General features: G+C 34.1%; 1 protein-coding gene across 4 annotated transcripts in view; it reads right to left on the bottom strand.

Moving 5' to 3' along the window:
* Positions 1–5256: 5256 nt before the first annotated feature.
* Positions 5257–20011, bottom strand: part of LOC118201087 (putative serine carboxypeptidase CPVL) — a 542277-nt gene continuing 527522 nt past the window's right edge. For all 4 annotated transcript variants that reach the window (XM_085813266.1, XM_085813267.1, XM_085813268.1 and 1 more), the window contains one exon: positions 5257–10966. In XM_085813266.1, the coding sequence (XP_085669392.1) occupies positions 10182–10966 (785 nt within the window). In that variant the 3' untranslated portion in view covers positions 5257–10181. The remainder of the gene's footprint in view (positions 10967–20011) is intronic.

The raw sequence follows: 20011 nt of genomic DNA, 5'->3' as shown, positions 1-20011 counted from the left end.
TCGTGCTGAAAGTTGTTCCGAATTTCCTACAAATAAATCATCTACGAAAAATACCATAAGGCCCGAAATTAGTTTTGCTTAACTCTTCAAGGTTTCGAACCTGTAACCTCCAAAAGTATAGAAATTACCAGTCTGCACCGCTCTCCGTTGCTTCTGAATCGAATACTTCTTTCACTGACATGATGAAAGTGCTAAAAAGTAAAACAAATAATGCGAGTACTGAAAATAATGTAAATATTCCTGGATTTAGAGAAATATTTAAAACTATGAATGAGTTTTACTCAGCATGTGGTAAAAATTAATTTAATATTATTATTTCTGGAGTCAACAAATATATACCAGCACTCGATACTTGTAATAATTCAATCGATAATTTCCATATTTTCTTGCAAATGGAGATCAACGATAAAGACAATAATCAGTAATTAAAATAATTTCAATGATAATGACAATAATGTAAATTAATTTGATCATTAGTAATTAATTTATAAGTTATTCTTCAAAATTTCCGGTACTTTTCCGTTTTGCCGGCGCAAGCGATAAAGTCGCCAATAATGGTACAACCGATGCCAAACGGAATATTCTCGGTGGTAACCTTTTACGCCCCAATTTCAAAACAAGTCGCAGCTTTTTCTTATCAGATTGATTGCTTCTTTCAATACTGGCATATAATTACATAGAATTTTTATCAGATAGTTCAGTTTTATGTCTAAGGCCATTTTCGGTAATTAAGTCAATTAGGATGCAATTACAGCGCTTACCCGAAGCCGAAAATATAGAAAAGGTAAAGTCAAGGCTTAAATTCATCCATTCTAATGAGAATGCATTAGCGAAGTAAAGCACTACAATTTTACATAATTTCTGAGTAAGCTATTCGTACGAATTGAAATATTTCTTGCATTTAAACTTGTGTTCCAAATTAAGATTTAACTTGAAATTAATGTAGATAATTACTGAGAGCATTAGATTTTTGTAGAGTAGTTTACGTGAGATGAGATCGCTTGGGGTCACGTGATATGAACCGGCGAATCAGGATGTTCAACCATGAAAGCATAGTAAATTCTTAAATTAATGTCTTTTTACAAATTTATTGTCTTTATTTATTGGCTTTTTATAAAATTTTAAGCGATATTAAAATGTTTATGCCTTCTTTTTTAAAAGAATTCTTAGAACTAACAATTTTTAATATTTTTTATGTGTATACTGTATGTTCTCGCCAATAAAGTCTGCTTGGCGAGATTTGCGCCGGCGAAACGGAAAAGTACCAAATTTCCTTCTAACCCTTTTTTCGTTTTCAATCTATTCCTTCCAAAACCTATGAATTTTGAGAGTCTCCCTCTACGCCCTGAAAGCCGCAAATTCTGATACTCTTTTCTTCCACCTAGTTCAAAGTTCCATGGTCTTCACCAGCCTCTAGAATTTCTGCCATCATGTGACTTTCCTCAACAGTCTCTTTGCTGCCACATTACCTGACGGAAAATCGAAAACATGTGCTACGTTCTTATCTGATTCGAATTTTATTTATTAATGTTATACAAGGCTAGGGCTATGCCCAGGTATCCTTTTTTCGTGACGAAGTCATGACTTGAGGCTACCTAAATATTTCTTTATTTTAACAAATATCTAAATATTCCTTTTACTAAACATATTTCTTTCAAAAGCATGGCAGCTAAACAGGTCTCAAGAACCCATATTTTAAATTTAATATAATATAACTGAGGAAACTAATTCTTAATATTACATTACAATTTATCCTTAGCGAAATTCTTAACGAATATCCATAGTTTGATAACATCATTATTCATAAAAATATCTTTTATTCTGTGAATGAAAGCAATATAACTTTAAAAATTAATACTGTTAAAAAAATAGTTTTCTTCATAAAAATTGTCTACAGAGTTTTAGAATTAAATTTGTACCAAAATGAAACATGAAGAAAACAACAGTCCTTATATATATCTATAAATAATATCCATAGCTATATCTACATTAGCCATATATATATATATATATATATATATATATATATATATATATAGCTGTATCTACCTAGCCATATATATATATATATATATATATGTGTGTGTGTGTGTGTGTGTACGGTTTTTATCACTCTGGTAACTATTCCACAGCCTATTGATGACACTACACGCTCTCTCGCATCCAACGCTTTTCAACGTGTAAATGATGTCTTCGGTTCACGCTTTCCGTTTTGGCTATCTCGGATTACACGAAGTATCGCTACTTGCGAACTGACGCATAAAGGCCATTTTTAAGGCATTGTGACGTGACTGCTGGGTTGCGTTTTACGCTAATTTTGGTAGCCTATTTGCATTCAGCCTATTTGCATACTTTAATTCCCCCTTTTACATACGTACCTTTTCTTTTAGAGTGTGTTCCTTACCGTTTTAAGCCTCAGTGTGAGTGTCGAATTGCGACCTCAGAGATTACAATTGCGAACATACGTTGTTGCATAATTCTTTTCCAATAAAGGTATAATTTCCTGTTAAATACGATTCTCATGTTGGAAATGGTGAACAATCTCCTGTTTTACATAACCTGCGAGTTAACTTTTCTGTTTAATTTCTCAACAGTCAAAGAATTGCCTTCCAGATGGAGATTTAGTTCCTTTAGCTTTAGAAATACATCACAAAAATATGCCACTGTACTTAGTCATATGTCTTCACCTCCAAATGATGTTAAATGTTATTTAGTGTGAAAATTACAATTTTGGAAATCCAGGCGAACAACCAAGGGTAGGCTTTGAGGACCACAGTTTGAGAAATGCTGACCAAGAGCGTATGCTGTGATTTGGATCAGGAACGAACATCCAGGGAATCTTGAACATGCTGCAGAATGGAGATAGAAGTGGCTTGCGGTTGCCCCCCGTTTGTCGGCAGATGCGTCGATCCACGTGTGTTGACGTCACTCTGGCTGCACCGGCATCCCTCGAACTTGTCACATTTCCTTGTTCGAACCATCGTCTCCACAGCCGGTGCACTGTGGACGCGTCCAGGTGTATGTGTCAGCTGAGATTTGCCATAAGCACCAATCTGCTCTTCTCAGTCCGATCACTACGTCCCTCGTAGAATCATCTGTCTGCTGGAACTACCACCGTTGACGACGGCCTGGCATTCTCTGCTATTACACGCGTCCCCTAAGACAAGAACAAATTTCCTACGATTATTTCCCTAGCAGTAACAACGGCACTAAAACTGAACATTCTGCAGGCTCCCCCCTTATATTTTCTTTAATGTGTGCTGAAAAGCTGCGCATTTCACATCATTCGCATAACTCGGTGACATGTGTCTACCCTGAAATTTGCATATTTTTCGGACCACTTCTTTCTGATGTTACATTTGGAATGTCGGATAGTGTACCTAAAATAAGTATCGTATTACTAATTCATAAAACATGGAAATATTTGGAAGAGCATGTTAAAAAATCTCCAGGAATGCAATGAATCTGGACTTCAGTAGAAGCAATGCGCTCTCCATGTCATTCTAATTTGAATATTTTAAGTCATTTAATAGAAGTTACATATGATGTTAGCTTAAACATATTTGTACAATGAATCTAAGTTACAAATTTAAGCTATTATTATATTTTTATTTGCGTACTTAAAAGGAGAAGGTACTTTAATTCCTAACTCTTGCAGGCTTTTGAAAGCTTTCAGCTCTTTAACTGCATCCGTTCGTCCTTATAGGGTGCATTTGTGCCATCCGTATTTAGTAATTATAAATATTTTTTGAGAACGCTGTTTGATTTATTAATGACAATGTTTAGCGACTAATACAACCAGTAAAGGTCGGTGTCTACTATTTCTTCTCAATTAAAGTCGATCACGGGTCCTCTTTGGTCGTGGCATGATGTTTTGAATGGTTAAGCAAATAATTCTTGTAGAATGGTTAAGAAATGATACAATCTGAGAGCAAGCATTGAGAAACCCATTTCTTTGAAAAAGCCATTTTGAATGGATAAATAATGGTTGCAGAGTGAGATCAATCACTGAGGAAGCCATCTCTATGGTCAACGAGGATGCAATTTCGAAAGGTTAAGAAATAGTGCATCTAGAAAATAAGCTATGAAAAAGACATGTCTTATACAATACACCAGGTCGCTGCAAGCTTTTACTTATAAAATTTTAAAGCACGCTTGATAGAGCCAGATTCATAGCTTCTGCTGATGAGATTTAGATCTTAATTCTGTTCTGATACGTCAAATTAAGAAATACCTATGAAGAAGACAGTACCCTGAAGTTCATTTAAAAATGAGTTAACTTGAGTTTCTTTTTTACTAGACTTCAGTTTGTGTTTGGTATAACCCTTCTAGAGATGTTTAAGAGATTGCTGTCATTCTTGAAGAAGGAAGATTGGAGAAAATAACTACCTGTCTATAAGGTATTTCTCCCACTTCCCTGGCGTGCCTTCGTGGTGTAACGGTAGCACGCTGGCCCGGTATTCCAGAGGTCCGTGGTTCGATTCTCGTTGAAGGCGGTTGCTAATTTTTCATCTTTCCGGCCTCCAAAAAAATCCTACAAGTGGCGCCCGAATTAAAAGGGTTGTGGATGATGATTCTCTGCACCCAGGATTTGGCGACTAGGTCCCCTAAAACACTAGTCGCCCCTTAAAAAGGGGAGTAAATAAGGTATTTCTCCCACTTCCCTAGCGTGCCTTCGTGGTGTAATGGTAGCACGTTGGGCCGGTATTCCAAAGGTCCGTGGTTCGATTCCCGGCGAAGGCGTTTGCTATTTTTCATCTTGTCTGCTTTCAAAAAAATACCTAATGTCTCTACATGTCTTCTAAAAGTAAGTAATATCATTATAAATTCCATGAAAAACGCGTATATGGATTCTTTTTCAGCACTTCTTTACATTTTGTAACAGAAACAAGAAAATTCGTTACTATTTCACGAAGTGCCAATTTTGTTTACATGATTTTAAGAATCGCTGTGTTACATTCCAGCACTTTAAATTATTCAATTAAAGCCTCGAGATAAATTGAAATAAACTATAAGAAACACAGAATTCATTTTAAAATACTTAAGTTTTTTTTTTCAAGTTGTTAGTGAAGCAGATCAAATGAATGTTTTCTTCAGCTGCCTTTAAGAGCTTTTACGAAGCAAAGTGAATAGCAACAAAATAATTTGGAAATCATTTTACTGTAAGTGTAAAAATTTGTTTTCTTGCGATTTTTTAGAATTTCTTAATGCACAACCTCTTAAACTATTCAGAGACAAAAAATAAACTAAAATAAAAACAGGTAAATCACATCTTTTTATTTTCATTGAAAGCAGAGTAAAATTCTTTGATAGCTGCTAAAGGAGGAGATCGGTCTGTTATTTGTAATTTCCATGACGATTGTATCTATATATGAATTTTGCCAAATAGATAATACTCCTTAATATCATTGATATACAAAAATTGCTCTTTTTCGAATATCTAAATTTTTCATTGAATTTAGGTACTTGTATGTTAGCTGATAGTCACCAATTTACAATACCAATAACCTAGCGCTTTTATATGTTAGCAGCTTAATGAAAACCTCTTGATTTCCAGCGGGCATCGTTCAGCAATTGTATTCAGTATCGATTTTTACTCTCTGCTTCTTGCCTTTATTTGCATAAAAGCTCTGTTAAATAATAATATAAGTGATTTTTTAAAACTAATTCCCAGGTCTTACTCTGAAACCTAAGTCTCTCCCCCCTCTTGTTGATATTACATTTCCATAGTTTATCGGCTGTCATTTACAGTTTCACTGCGTAGCAATTGTAACACTCGTGATTTTTTGTCATTATATAGTATATATTTGGAAATAATGGGCTGCCTCTGCTTTATTTCCTAGCAAATTTACTCAATGAGGATCCAAAATTCAGTAAAAATTAAAGCTATGCAAATAAATATTGTCCCGAGAATTTCCCATTGGGAAAGGGTTTCCAAAAAGAAAAAAGATATAATGCATATTTGCGCTTTTCCTCATTGGCCTCATGCTGATGTTATTAAAAAATACAAATAAAAAAATCAAAGACACACAAAAAAGAAAATCTGAAAAGTTTCAGAATTTAAATTACGTTCAAAGTGGCGTTTTTTTAGACATTTTCTGTCTTACCTTTATTTATTAAATATTATGTTCTTCGCACTTAAGCCATAAAATTCAGATTAAGAGCAATATCGCAAAATAACTTTAAATTGAGCATATCTTTTAAATTTCTGGTACACTGTCTCACTCCCTGGAGATAAAAATTATTTTTTTCTTTTATACAACTTTGCCAATGCTCCATTTGAAATCCTTGAGTTTGTTAATCAAAAATTCGTTAAAGTTTTAAAAAATATGAAATCGATAATAAAACAAACTCCAAATTTCAAATTTGTTCTTCCGGATGCCCATATTCGTAGTAGGATTACGTCATTCAAAATTAGATGGCTCTAGGTACCGTTGTTTCATCACAATGCGAGAAACATACATACATTTATTCAAATTCTTCATTATTTAATTTCTTCAAATATAATACACAGGGATAATATTTGTGGCAACAGTTTGAAAAGTGAAACGGACATTCATAGTGATTCGACGCAAAATCGCAAAACGAAAACTATAGTAGCTGACGGACAACGCTCCTTTGGACTAAAAATAAAAGTAAAAAATAAATAAATAAATAAATATTAATTTTAATTAAAATAAAGTAAATTAAAAATTAATAAATAAAAAAATTATAAAAGCTTTCAGATTTTATAGTGCGCCCAAAAGGCATTTCTTTAACGTTTTGCATGTTGCCTTTATTTATTAAATATTATAGTTTTTGCGCTTAAAACACATAAAATTCAATTCAACAGCAACATCACAAAATATTTAAAAACAGCAAATATGTTTAGAATTTTCGATACACAGTCTCGCGTACTGGAGATAAAAATATTTTCCCCTCGTACAGTGTTGTCATTGTTCGCTTTGAAATCATTGTTAATCAAAAATTCGCTAAAGTTTTACAAAATTTTAAATAGATTATAAAATAAATTCGAAATTGCAAATTTGGGCTTCCAAATGCCCATATTCGCAGTAAGATTACGTCGTTCAAAATTGGATGGGTCTAGGTACCGTCGTTTTATCGCAATGCGAGAAACATACATACATTTATGCAGATTCTTCATTTCTTAGTTTCTTTAAATATAAGTACATGGTGATAATATTTGGTGGCAACAGTTTGAAAACTGAATCGATGCAAAATGCCGTTTTGAAATTAATAGCCCTTCTGGGCTAACACCCCTTGGGCTAATAAATTAAAAATTTAAAAAATTAAAAAGAAAATCATTTTAGCCACTGTTAGCCAAAAAAGGTAAGCCCACCAGCGGCCGAGCGGTAAAGTCGCTGAACACTGGTAGTTCGGTCCGAGGTTCGAATCCCGCGAACGGGCTGGCTGCATGGGTGTTTTCGTGGTTTTCCCCATGTGTAACGTGTATACGAGCCAGTTTTCCTTAGAAAGTCCTCCACGAAAGGCATCCCTCCTCTTAGGCAGATAGCCCTTGTGTGCTTTGCCATAATTAAATACACCACCACCACACCACACCAAAAAAGGTAAGGTTGCACCACTGACCAAAAAAAGCGAGGAAAAAGCCATATTTCTATAAGAATTATAATAATGGAAATAATGTATTTTTTCTGTTTTATTTCATGGTAAATGTAATACAGATTAACTCTAAACGAAAATGTTATTCCGCTTCTCCCTCTCCCGAAAAATGTAATGATGCAGCACAAACATGCACCTGCTGTAAGTAGTGTAAAGTTGATAATTAATCAACGCACCCTCCCCCCCCAAAAAAAAAAAACTATACCCACAATAAATAAAAAGAAATAAAATAAAATTGCACCTGTTTATTAAAAGTATCCGGGACAACTTCTAAGGTTTCCTCCGAGGGTTCGCAAGAATGAGGTTCAGAGATAGTATTTTTGGCGATGTATATGTGGTTTGTTTGATTTGGTTTATTTGATTGAGAGGCAAAGCACTCAAGGCTATTTGTTTAAGAGGAAAGATACCTCTCGATGTTCTGTGAATACCTGCTAATACATAATAATCTAAAATTTATGAAAACTTATTTTTCAACACGTAGCCTCAATTATCTGCATTCGTATGTTTCCAAAATAGAAATGGCGTCTACGCAAGGCTGCAAGCGCTTTAAGGCACACTTTTTGATCCCACTGCAAATCTTTACGACTTAGGATATGATTTCTGCTTTTAGAGAACTAAAACAATAATAAATTCGTATGGTGCCAAGTATCATTTGGCAAAATATTTGAGGCACAGAATATGAGTTGTTTAAAAACAAGGCAAACAATTATGGGTACGGCAAGATGGCCTAACGTTTTAAGACAGATCCCTTCTAGGGACTGTTAATATGCATTAAAACTCTATGCATGTTGTACCAAACAGAGTCATTACGTACAACACGATTTTTTTATTCGTCAATGCCCCCTTTCCAGGTAACAACAAATTATTAGTATTCAAGATAGCATTTTCAATTAGTTTCAACTTTGCGTCACTACGAGTATTTTTTCATTTTGTTCCGATCTTTAATTTCGAACCTCTGACTTTACATTGTAAAATTCTGAAGCACACAGCGCTAACCTCTATTTTCTTTGGTCTATATATAAGGTATTTCTTCCACTTCCCTAGCGTGCCTTCGTGGTGTAACGGTAGAACGCTGGGCCAGAGGTCTGTGGTTCGATTCCCGGCGAAGGCGGTTGCATATTTTTCATCTCTCTGGCTTTCAAATAATCCTAATGTCTCTACATGTAGACGAGACCTAATGAGCACCTTATCCAGTGGACCAGATGTTCTGTCGATGACGAAAAGAAAGAAATACTGGATAAAGATACTTTCTGTAAATAATTTAATTTGCTTAAATATGGATATTAAAAATGTTGTTTAAATGTGGCTCCATGGTGCAGAAGAGAAACAGTTACTTTTCAAAATCATTTTCTGCTCAGAAATGTTTTTTGTAATAGGAATTCGACTAATAGGTAGAACGTAGAGCTTCCACCTGCTACTGGAATTTTGTATTGTCACAAACTGTATACGGAAAACGAAATGAGAAAAATCTCTGTGGCAGAAAGTCAATGGTTTTGAATTTTTTTGTCCTTGCAGAAGGCAGTCCGCCTAAATTTCTCCAGAGAACATCACAGCCCGTTTCTCTATAGCAAAAATTCGGAAAGGTCAGAACGTCTGATGCTAAATTTGTTTAAACCTGACGAATATACCATTACGGTGGTGCTTATCTGATGACACGTAGAAGTATAATCAACAATACAAATACTTCTTTGTACATGTTTTTGAGAAAGAATGTTAGTCAAACGAGAGCATTCGCAATAAATTCTCAGAACTCTATGAATTAGGTAAAGTGTGCAGGTGAGATCTACTTATTTACATAAGTGCAAATAAATTGTAATTTCTTTTGATCAAACATAAAACCACTTTTTTAATCGAAAATAGCTGATGAATTTTTTAAAGCTGAATAAATATACTGAGATTAAATCTTACACTAAATCTCTCAGTTTGAATCCTATAGAAAACACGATCGGAAGAATTGTGCCGAAAGATTTCAGTGCCCTGTTAACTAGATTGATGAAAGTGTGGGAAACATTCCCCTCAAATCTAACTAGCTGACAATTCCATTGTGGTATGAGTTTACAATTTAAGAGATATCTTATTCATTCTTTACGTGAAAGTCTGCACTTTTTCTGAAGTATACACTTTCTAAAATGTCGTCAACATTTACTACTTTATTTTAATATATTTTTTAATAATATAGCTTCGTGTTCATCATATTCGACTTTTTAGTTTACATTTCTGTCTGATAATTCTAAGTCGCATTCAAATACAATTCATTTAACTTTATTTACAGCTTCTGAGAAATAAAATTTTTGGTGCAAATAAAGGTAATTCTGAACACAGGTGTATGGACAACTAAAATTCTCAAGTTAGAATCATAACTATACAGAAATACAAAAACCAGGACGTTGAAGAATATGAAGGGTATCCAACATTGCTATGGGGAACAAGTCCGTGTCAGTTAACAGTGTACTTATGTTAGAGTAAATTTCTCAAATAAATTGCTTTCATTTGGAAAGTATGGTTTTAGTTCAAATATGATAGCATATGAAAAACAATTTACAGACATATAAAAATATATATTAAGAAAATTGCTTGTTCTTAACAAATCGCGTGATAAGATCCAGTGCAACTTCTGGCTGATCATAGGGTAAAATATGGCCCGCATTCCTCACTAAAATTTCATGGAAATTTTCTACACTATGTACATAACCTGCAATTTTTCCGTTCAGTTTCCATAACGTACGTTTTGCTTCTCTGTACTCAACTGAATGCTTCCACTTCACCGTCTTCAAGAAATTGACTGTTAATGGATACGGTATGATGACATCCAGTTGTCCATTATAGAAAAGCACTCGATAGTTATCCATGATGACAGCGACCTTAGACTTGACAGATTGCATAATATCCAGAAGAAGATATTTTTGCGCCATACTTCCATTCTGGAATTTCAGGTTTCCAACGTGAAGAGCCTTTTTAAATTCTGGAAGTTCAACGTACGTGTAAAAGTAGTTAAAGTCTTCTGGAGCCTCACTGTGGAAGAAGTTGTAATAGAAATCGAATCCCGTGAAGTTTTTAAATAAGCTGGTATACGGAAGCAACTGGAAATTGATGATGAGCTTATCCATTTCCACTAGAGCTTCGTAATAATCCTTTTTTCTTATGTGGTTGACGATGGAATTTGAGAGATTCTTCATTTGTTTGGCTTGTATTTCATCCACAAGTCCGATATTGTACAAATAATCTCCGTAGTCCATCATTGTTTCTGGGTCGCACATCCCGTTTCCAACAGACATACCTTTGAATTTAAAATTCGCAGGTGTACCCATAGTGTGGATTTTGTAAGCAAGTGAAGGAACATATTTACCTAAAAATAAAAGAGACAAAATCAGTATTAGCAACAAAAATGATTTTAATGTTATTGACATTATTTATATGTATTACAAAATTTGTAGATACATTTATCCACAAACGTCTCAGATCTACAGACTTTGCAGATAACACTATTTTTAAAATTAGAATAGCATTAGAATAGCAACGTTTATAAATGAATTCAGTTTCTGTAGGTCTGTATAATCAATGTATCTTTCTTATCTCCCATATTTCTTCAACTTTCAAAATTCTAACGTGCCGTTATTTGTTGTTGTGACTAATCTCACTTGTCTGACCTAATCAGAACAAGCCCACGAATTTTCATCGTGACAAAAACCACAAGACTGCTTTTGTTGTTGGCAACAGCCTTAGGCACCATATAGGTTATAATGTATGTTCTCCCTTCTGTTCACATGCCTTCGTGTGTAATTGAAAGCATACTGGACGCGTATTCGAGAAGTCCAGGGCTCGAGTTCCGGGGAGGGCACTGCACATTTTTCACGTCTTCTGCTACAAAATCTCAATGACTCTATAGTAGCACCCGAACTAAAAACGTGGTTGACAATAATTCGTCTCCACTGGGATTTGCGAATGGCTCCCCTAATCCCCAGTCGCCCATTAAAAGAGGAAGTATATAAGGTATTTTCTCCCTCCTTTTTCACATGCCTTCGTTGTGTAATTGGAAGCATACTAGATGCGTATTCGAGAAGCCCAGGATTCGAATCCTGGCGAGGGCATTGCACATTTCACCTGCTTCAAAATCCTAATGACTCTATAAGCTGACAGTATGACTTTGCCCAATTTCACACCAGTTTTTAAAAAGAGCACCCCGGGGAGGTGGTCCGAGTGTCTTCCATTCCTTTTCTCCTACCACCAAATCATACGAGAGGGCTTTCGTCATATATTTGAAGTATCCTCATATCGCAAAGACACTATACATTTACAACATACATGCCTTCTCCGGGATTCAAACCTGTTTCTTCGGTAGGTTTAGTTGTTCTTTTTTCCATGAAAGTCCACCCACTTAAGCTAATCCCTGGGATGCTACTTCGCATGGGCAAAGTAAACTGAATCTGTTTGCAAAAAACAGGTAGTCGGTTTTTACCCACATACTTATTTCATGTTTCGCTACGACCTTTCTGCGGTTGCTCATTTTTGAAATACTGCATATCACATAAGTAACGAAAAAGCGTAAAAGGGGAGATTAGAAGTGTATTTCAGTAAACAATAAAGAAATAATGTTTACAAGGAAGAAAAATCTTAAATATAGTCTTTCCTCCCCCAAAATGGAAATTGAACTTTCCTGGGAAAAAGAATCCTACTACCGTTGGCTGGACTGTAAGGGGCGTTCACAGGGTGAAACCGCCGTTTGTGTCATAGTCCGAAATCATTAGCTCCTTTCACACCCATAAAACGGTTTAGCCGTGGTTACTCAGGAAAGATAAAACTGAGTATATGTGAATGAGCAGCTGATTTATCGAAATATTTGGCTGAACATAAGTTCATGTTCGCCTTACTGTCACTGCCAGGTTCTTACGCCTGGTTGGCATAAAGTTCAACAGTTAGAGCATTTAGACAAAATCTTTATACCAGATTTTGTGATGCAGCATGATCCGGTTGCCTGTGCCCTGCAAAGCTCTCGTGTGTGGGAACCCTCGATAAGAGTATCTATTTTGGGGGCGCTGTTACAGCACATATCAAAGAACCAAGATATGGTCAACTTTAACGAATAATAAGTAACGGGAAATCTAACTTATACTCTTTTGCAAAGAAATCGAAGCACCAAGAAAGACTTTTGCGATCGGGACGAAATTTGGTGTGCAAAAACATCTTGATCGAACATGCAAACGTTCAAAGTTTCAAGGCAAATGAACAGGCATTGCGATCATAGCGCCCATTTCTAGTTGTTATGGAAAATTGTTATGTATTATTTTGTTGTCTACAATTATTACGTATTATTTTACTGTGCATAAGGTATTCTTAGTAATTATATTATTTTACTTTGAACAATGAATTTGTAATATTCGTATTTAAGAATTAATGTATAATACTTGTATTTAGTATTGTTTAAACTTTTTTTTTCAATTACGGCAAAGGTCTTTTAAGTTTGGCTGAAGATGTGATATAGTTAAAAGGGCGCGGGTATATTTCCGTTTCTCACGAGTCGGCTTCTTGTGGGGATCAGGAGACAGACTTCCCAGCTGCAATTTTTCTCTTTTCTCGGTGTTGACCACATGTTTAGGGTGTGAAGGCGAGAAAGTGTTTCGGTCTTTCTGAAGAAGAGAACTGCTAGACGTATTTATTACCTACAGATGTCGCAAGTTTAACTGAATTACGATTGAAAACATTCCTCTGTTGCGTGGGAAAGAAAGGGTCTGTCATCTTGTAGAGAGTTCTGAATTTTTTCGAATTTTCGTCGTTGTTTATTACCTTTGTTCTAATTGGCTAGATGGGCAAGTTTTGCGTAAGATTAGCTAAATTTTAATTTTATTAATGTTTGAGCCACTAGTGAATTAGAGGTGTTTACGTGAGCATCTAACGAGTTTTCTTAAGCCGCTGCACGGAAGGAGGAAACAGATTTTTTTTGACGAAAAAAAAAAAAAGATTTTTGACCGATTTTGGTTTAGCAGATTTTTCTGAATTATATTAAACGTATTTTTCTTTGTTATCGCGACGGCGTCAAATTATGCTAGCCTCTTGTCTAGTGAAAAATTTGTCATAATTGGTTAACGGTTCCAAATAGCTCATTAAGTAAGAAAAATGAAGGTCAGCCGAGCCCCATGTCTTTACCATATTAGTAAGAATTTCATACAATGCTTTTAAATTACTAAATTTGTCGCTCTGCAAAATGATGTGTTTTTATAATTTGAAAAGTAAATCAAATCGACAAGATAAATTGGTTACAATTGGCAATTTTACCAATAATTTGAATGCTAAATACAAGAAGGCAAATAATTGTATGGCCATCCGGCAACATAACATGACACGAAAACTGAAAAGGTTAAATTATAGGCATTTTTATGACATTTTCAAGTCAAAATGTATATTATAATCTCTGTGATGCGTATAGCATTGGTAAGTCTATTTTACATAAGTTTAAATGTATAATAAAGTTATTTCATCATTATTATTTAAAATCTCTCAAAAAGATTATGATACGCATAATTCTCTTTTTCCCCCACTTCGTTTTATTGCGTTTTACAGGTATCGCTTTTTTGTTTCCTTAGCCTTTGTGGAAATTTGAATTTTGCGTACAGCAAACTGTTTGTATATTATATTCTGCACAGACTTACAGTAGTCGTATCACAGATTTTATCAGAATACTGTACTGATTATTTAAACCTTCAAATCGTTATTATTTAATTTTGACTTTAATTTCTTAAATTTCTTCTCTCTCATCGCAAAAAGTATTATAATAGTTGTATCTTTTCCGATGGATTTTGGAAAAGCAACCGAGCGCTATCTACCTGAAGGAAAGGAATGTCTTTGTGAAGGACATTTTAAGCGAAAGCTGTTCATTTTCACGTTACAGTGGAGGAAAGTCATCCCGTCAGTCGAGATTTGAACCCGAGTTGGTCTAAGTCTACTCAGTGATTTTATTGTACAGGCATTAGTGTGGATTTCCATCATATAACAACCCAAGCCAAACAATTTTCTCTATAAAATTACATACTATACCAAATTGATACTCCCACCGAAAACCCACATCTACCTTATGTTATCATCTCGACTGTGGTAAAAGTTTCTAAACATAAGAAATATAGCTCAAAGTTTAATTATTTCAATACAGAAAGAACGTAGAAAAATGATACACTTTAAAACCGTTTTATTAATAATACTTATTTCGAAAATAAGCGCAGTTATAAAAGATAAGACCAATACATTTAAGTTAACAGTGGCCAATAGGCAATCTTGGTTCAAAAATTTTTCCGTAAAAAGTTCTTTGGCGAATGTTGTACCACAACCCAAAGATCCCAATGAAAACTCGCTTTAAAAACTCGCTGACTACTGGTAGTTAACCCTTTGCAGTACAGTGTGTTCTGTCTGGGCACACTTAAAAATTTCCTTCTGTATGCACAGAAAAATTGAATGAAAAAGGATTTATAGGTTACTATAAGTTACTCTGAACCTTCTTTATTTTAGTAGATGGCAGCTCAACACAAACCAGTCCATATATTTTAGCCATGTTTTGTTTTTTAAGACCATCATTTTTCAAAGAAATCTTCGAGATTTTTTTAGAGTATAAAAGGAATTGTTTGAAAAAGAAATTTCTATGTTATTTTTTTTGGCTGTATGCTAATCTTTTTATTCTATATTAGTTTTAAATTTTTACCTTGAAATCTTGCCTAAAATCAAACGGCGAACCCTAGATGTGCTCAGACCGAGCTCACCGATAATATAGGACAACTGAGAGTATATATTCTTTGTTTCTCCGAATCTCATCGGTCAGTTCATTGACAACAATGCTCGTTTCAGCACTCTATTCAATCAGTGTGCCACTTTGGGCACTTCCACTGAATTAAAACGATAAGTGCTATCTTCACAAAATTTTACTTGTGTACTCCTCTAGGCCTAATTAGACTGCCTACTTTTTTTTAAATCAAAACTCCGACTTTAAAAGGTAGCGTGCCGGAAAGGGTTAAGCAGGATTAAAATCCCAGTAAACGAGTTGGATGTTTGAAATGTTTAGTGGTTATTTCCATGCGTAAGGTGAATATAGTTCAGTTTTCCTTCAAACGTCCTTCACGAAGGCACAACTTCCTTTAGCGATCCCTCGTGTGCTGTGCCGCAGTCCAGCTAAGCAAATATTTTTAATGAATTTCATACATTAAACACATCGAAAGTTTATTCTCGCTATATTTCTAATTTTTCTATTACTGTTATATCGAAATTATGAAAAAGTAGTATCGTAAGTTTTATTCGTATGAAAAGAATTTCTCCTGACCCTGTTTGGAAACAACTGTATTGAAGAAAGCCATGTTAGACGCCGAGAGACGAAAACTGGGAGTTAAAATTCATTTAGACAAATATTTTTAGGCTAAGGAAAAGCTCTAGAACATAAGTTAATGACACTATATGGAACAGACGGAAGAGAATACGAAGGAAATTCTTATTATTTTCCAGATTATGGTGCTGTGCCCCATTTACCATCCTTACTACCTTAAGTCACCTGTCTCCACTGACATAAATTTTAATTCTTTCATGTCAAAATGTTCGTTGAATGAAAATTAATATTAAATTTTAATATTTTTAATAATTTATTTTCTGAAAATAGATTGCTCTCTACTATCCTCCATACTTTATATTCCATAAGACAGCGTTCATGGAAAACCTTTTTCTCGCCTTCTGTGGTCGACCTAAGAATGAATTACTAATATTTAAATAAATACTTACTTATGTTTAATCCAATGCTTAATGAAGTATTATGAATTATTAATGTTTAACTTAGGCATAATTAATTTAAGTATTCCTATATTTTAAGAATAATTAATGTTGATATATGGTTTCTGGTGTTGATCTACCAACGAATTAATAATGCTTAAATATGACAAATTCCTAAATATGCGCATAATATTTATATAGCTGAGAAACTAAAAGTCCGTGTAATTATATTTAAATAATTCTAGTCACCTGCGCAGCCAGCTTTCGCTCTGATATGCGTAAGCCGTATGCGTTATGGAATACAGAATACAGTAGAACGTTAAGCATAAAAATTCGCATATAAATAGAGCATGACGTGCCAAACCCTGAAGTTTTCAACCCAGATTAGACGAACCATTCGAAAATTTTAATTGCTCAGAGTGAATGAGTTTACATACATATATGTATATATATATATTAAATATTCGTAAATATTTCGCCTGACATGGGCTTATTCATTCCTGATAGGCCTTAGTGACATTTTGTATCACCAAGTTGTAAACCACTTGAAAAGGCCTGAAGAAACATTTTCGAAGCCCTAACACTGATTCTTCCTGAATCTCCAGAGCCCATGTTATAATGTATAAATACGGGTCCGACATGAGAAAAAGTTCAACTCTGAATTAGGTGTGAGATTTAGCAATTAGCTAAACTGCGATTTAGAGTTTAACCTGTTCTTAATTTTGAGAATTCACGATATTTCTAATGCGTTAATTGCTTAATATCCACGGTCTCCTCAAGCTATTTTTACAATTCAAATATCGTTATATTCAGAACTGAAAAAATCTGCAATTCAAAATGACAAAATGGCACTTCAATAAAAAATTTGTGGCTACAAATTTAATTAAAGATAAATAAACCCCAAAACTAAGCAACTAATTAAAAAACTCTAAGTTTTCAGATTTTAACGTTTGCTCAAAAGCGTTTGTTAAGGTTTTCTTACGCTCTCGCTGAGCTTCCAGTTTAGCAACCAATCTGCTGTTGGTAAACTGCTGTTAACTCCTTTTTTTGCTGTCCGACCCGTATTTAGCTATAGCATGGGCGCTGGAGTTTCTGGAAGAATCAGTTCATAACCATTTTTTATCGTCTTTTTAGCTTTATTATTATGAATCGTTTTCTTCGCACTTACGCCATATACAATTCAAAGGCAAAATCATAAAAAATTTAATAGCAACATATGTGTTTAGAATTCCCGGTGTATTGTTAAATGCTGACATACATTTTTTTTTCAATTTTTTTCAATCTTTTCTCAGTTTATCATACCAGTGTTTAGTTTTCTTAGTAAAGATAACTTACAAAATTTTCTTTTTGTCTTTCCATCATTAAAGTTTTATTTTTGTATCTTAAAATTTGTTTATAAAATATCATGTTCCTCGCACTTACGCCACATAAAATTAAGTTCAACAGCAAAATCCGAAATATTATAAATGCATATCTTTAGAGTTTCCGATAGACAGTCTCGGGGCGCTAGAGATAAAAATGTTTTTTTTCCGTACAGTGTTGCCACTGTTCGCTTTCAAATCGTTGAGTTCCTCAATCAGAAATTCATTAAAGCGTTACAAAATATGATATAAATAATAAAAAATGTAACGTCATTCTATGAAGATATTGATGCTTTTAATTAGATAGATCATGAATTTAATGTATTTTATTATTTAAATCAATCCGATTCAAAAGTAAGAAACAAATAATTCTTAAGAACTGCATCTTTTGCTCTCAGACAGTTTAGTTTGTTAATCCACAACTGACAGATTCAATTTGAAAGATAAATATCTTACATTTTTCCGAATGGAAAGTTGCTATATATTATTTAATTATGGGAAAGCATTCGACGGATATGTGCCAAAGGGGATGGGATATTCCATTGACGACTTTCTTAAGAAAATTTGCTCGTATATATGTTATACACGGGAAAATCACGAAAACGACCCATATACCCAGCCCGTTTGACGGGATTCGAACCTCGGACCCAACTACCAATGTTCAGCTACTTTACAGTTCAGCAGCTAGTTGGCCTCCCACCGAATGGTAATAGACTCGAGCAAAAATTGAAACGACGCATTTATAGTAATTCGAATCAAAATCCCAATTCGAGGCAATGAAATCAAAAAGGATTTAAATATTTACACATCTTCACAGATACACACATACGTTTTCTGCGATCATTAATTTGTTATAATCGAAATCAACAATATAAAAGTAGTTTCACTGTGATTTCACATTTTATGTCTTTTCTCTAAAATGTCATGAAAAATTAAGTGTTTTGAAATACAGAAATGGAACATAAAGGAAACGGAAGAAGAACTTGTTTGGAAAAGAAGTTTCAAACGAGTTTTCAACTTAGTTTACGATGGCATAAAGTTTGAAATTGTGTGATAAAATTTCAAATTGTGAGATGACAAAATACCCTTTCTGGAAGTAGGAAAATGGCAAAAACTTGCTAAATTTGTATAGAACATACAATGAATAAAAAACAAATTCCAAATTCGTTTTTAAAGTGCATATGTTCACATGCAGAAATTACATGTGTTCAAAATTTGGTTGCTCAACAGTGCCACGTTCTTACATACTCATTCTCAGATTCTTCATTTTTTGATGATTTCACAGATTTTTCATTTTTGCACAGATTGGAAACTGAGGACCTATAAATCATTCTTAATTTTACACAGCTTGTCTTATTACTACGAATCGGAACTGAATCCGCAATATCTCGGAATATAATCTGCATCCCAAGATATATATCTGAAAAGTTTTTGGTTCAAAGAATTTCGATATTTAGTGTATGGGACATTAAATACAAACATTCGTAGAGTTTTACACTTAAATTTTAAAAACAGAGTATCAATGTCTTACAAAATTTATGTTGCAGAGAAACAGCCGAAGCACTTGTCTTTGATTAATTACCTAGAACTTCACACCTTGCGCTATAGCGCCGAGTTTACACCTTCTATACATTCCGATGTTAGGAGTAAAGTAGCAGGTAATTAATCAAGCAGGCTGTTTTCCTGGTTCCCGGATAACCAGGAGTGGACAATCGATGCTTACAGCAGAGTTTCTTCCGGTTCTTTGGATTACAAAACAACGTAGTCGATTGGAATGAACTTCAGCTCTTCAGGAAAACCAATTGCGTTTCCTCCTGTTTTCAACGTAGGAAAAAATTGTAGATGTCATAAAAATTAAGCCAAGAAAATTCAGATCTCTCGTTGTGCTCATTGAAAATGTATTTAAGTGTACCATGTAATAGATTGAATGGAAATAAAGAAATTATTTCACACTGTAATGATTACGATTACTTTAATGATTATGCTAACGAAGAACAATTCAGATATTTGTATTCAAATTCAGATATTTTTCTTTTTCCATTGTAATAGCTTAAATAAATCAGAGAAAACGGTAGCAGAAAAGGTGTTGCGTATAAGATCAAACTAAAGGCCAATTTAGCTATATGATTTTTATCCTTGAACAACGTGGGTTTGATTTTCATTTCTGACTTATATGGACATTTTTTCTCTTAAAAATATATTGGGAAAGTTTTAGAGATTTGTTAAAAGCTCATAGATTAGCCTTGTAATCTAAAAATCTTAAAACCATAAAGAAATGGTTAGTAGTTTCGCGTATT

This window comes from Stegodyphus dumicola, chromosome 3 (genome assembly GCF_044657685.1).
Source record: "Stegodyphus dumicola isolate Sdum_Otavi_A_Nest chromosome 3, ASM4465768v1".
Taxonomy (NCBI): Eukaryota; Metazoa; Arthropoda; class Arachnida; order Araneae; family Eresidae; genus Stegodyphus; species Stegodyphus dumicola.
Note: the sequence above shows the minus strand (reverse complement) of the source record. Positions and strands in the feature narration are given on the sequence as shown.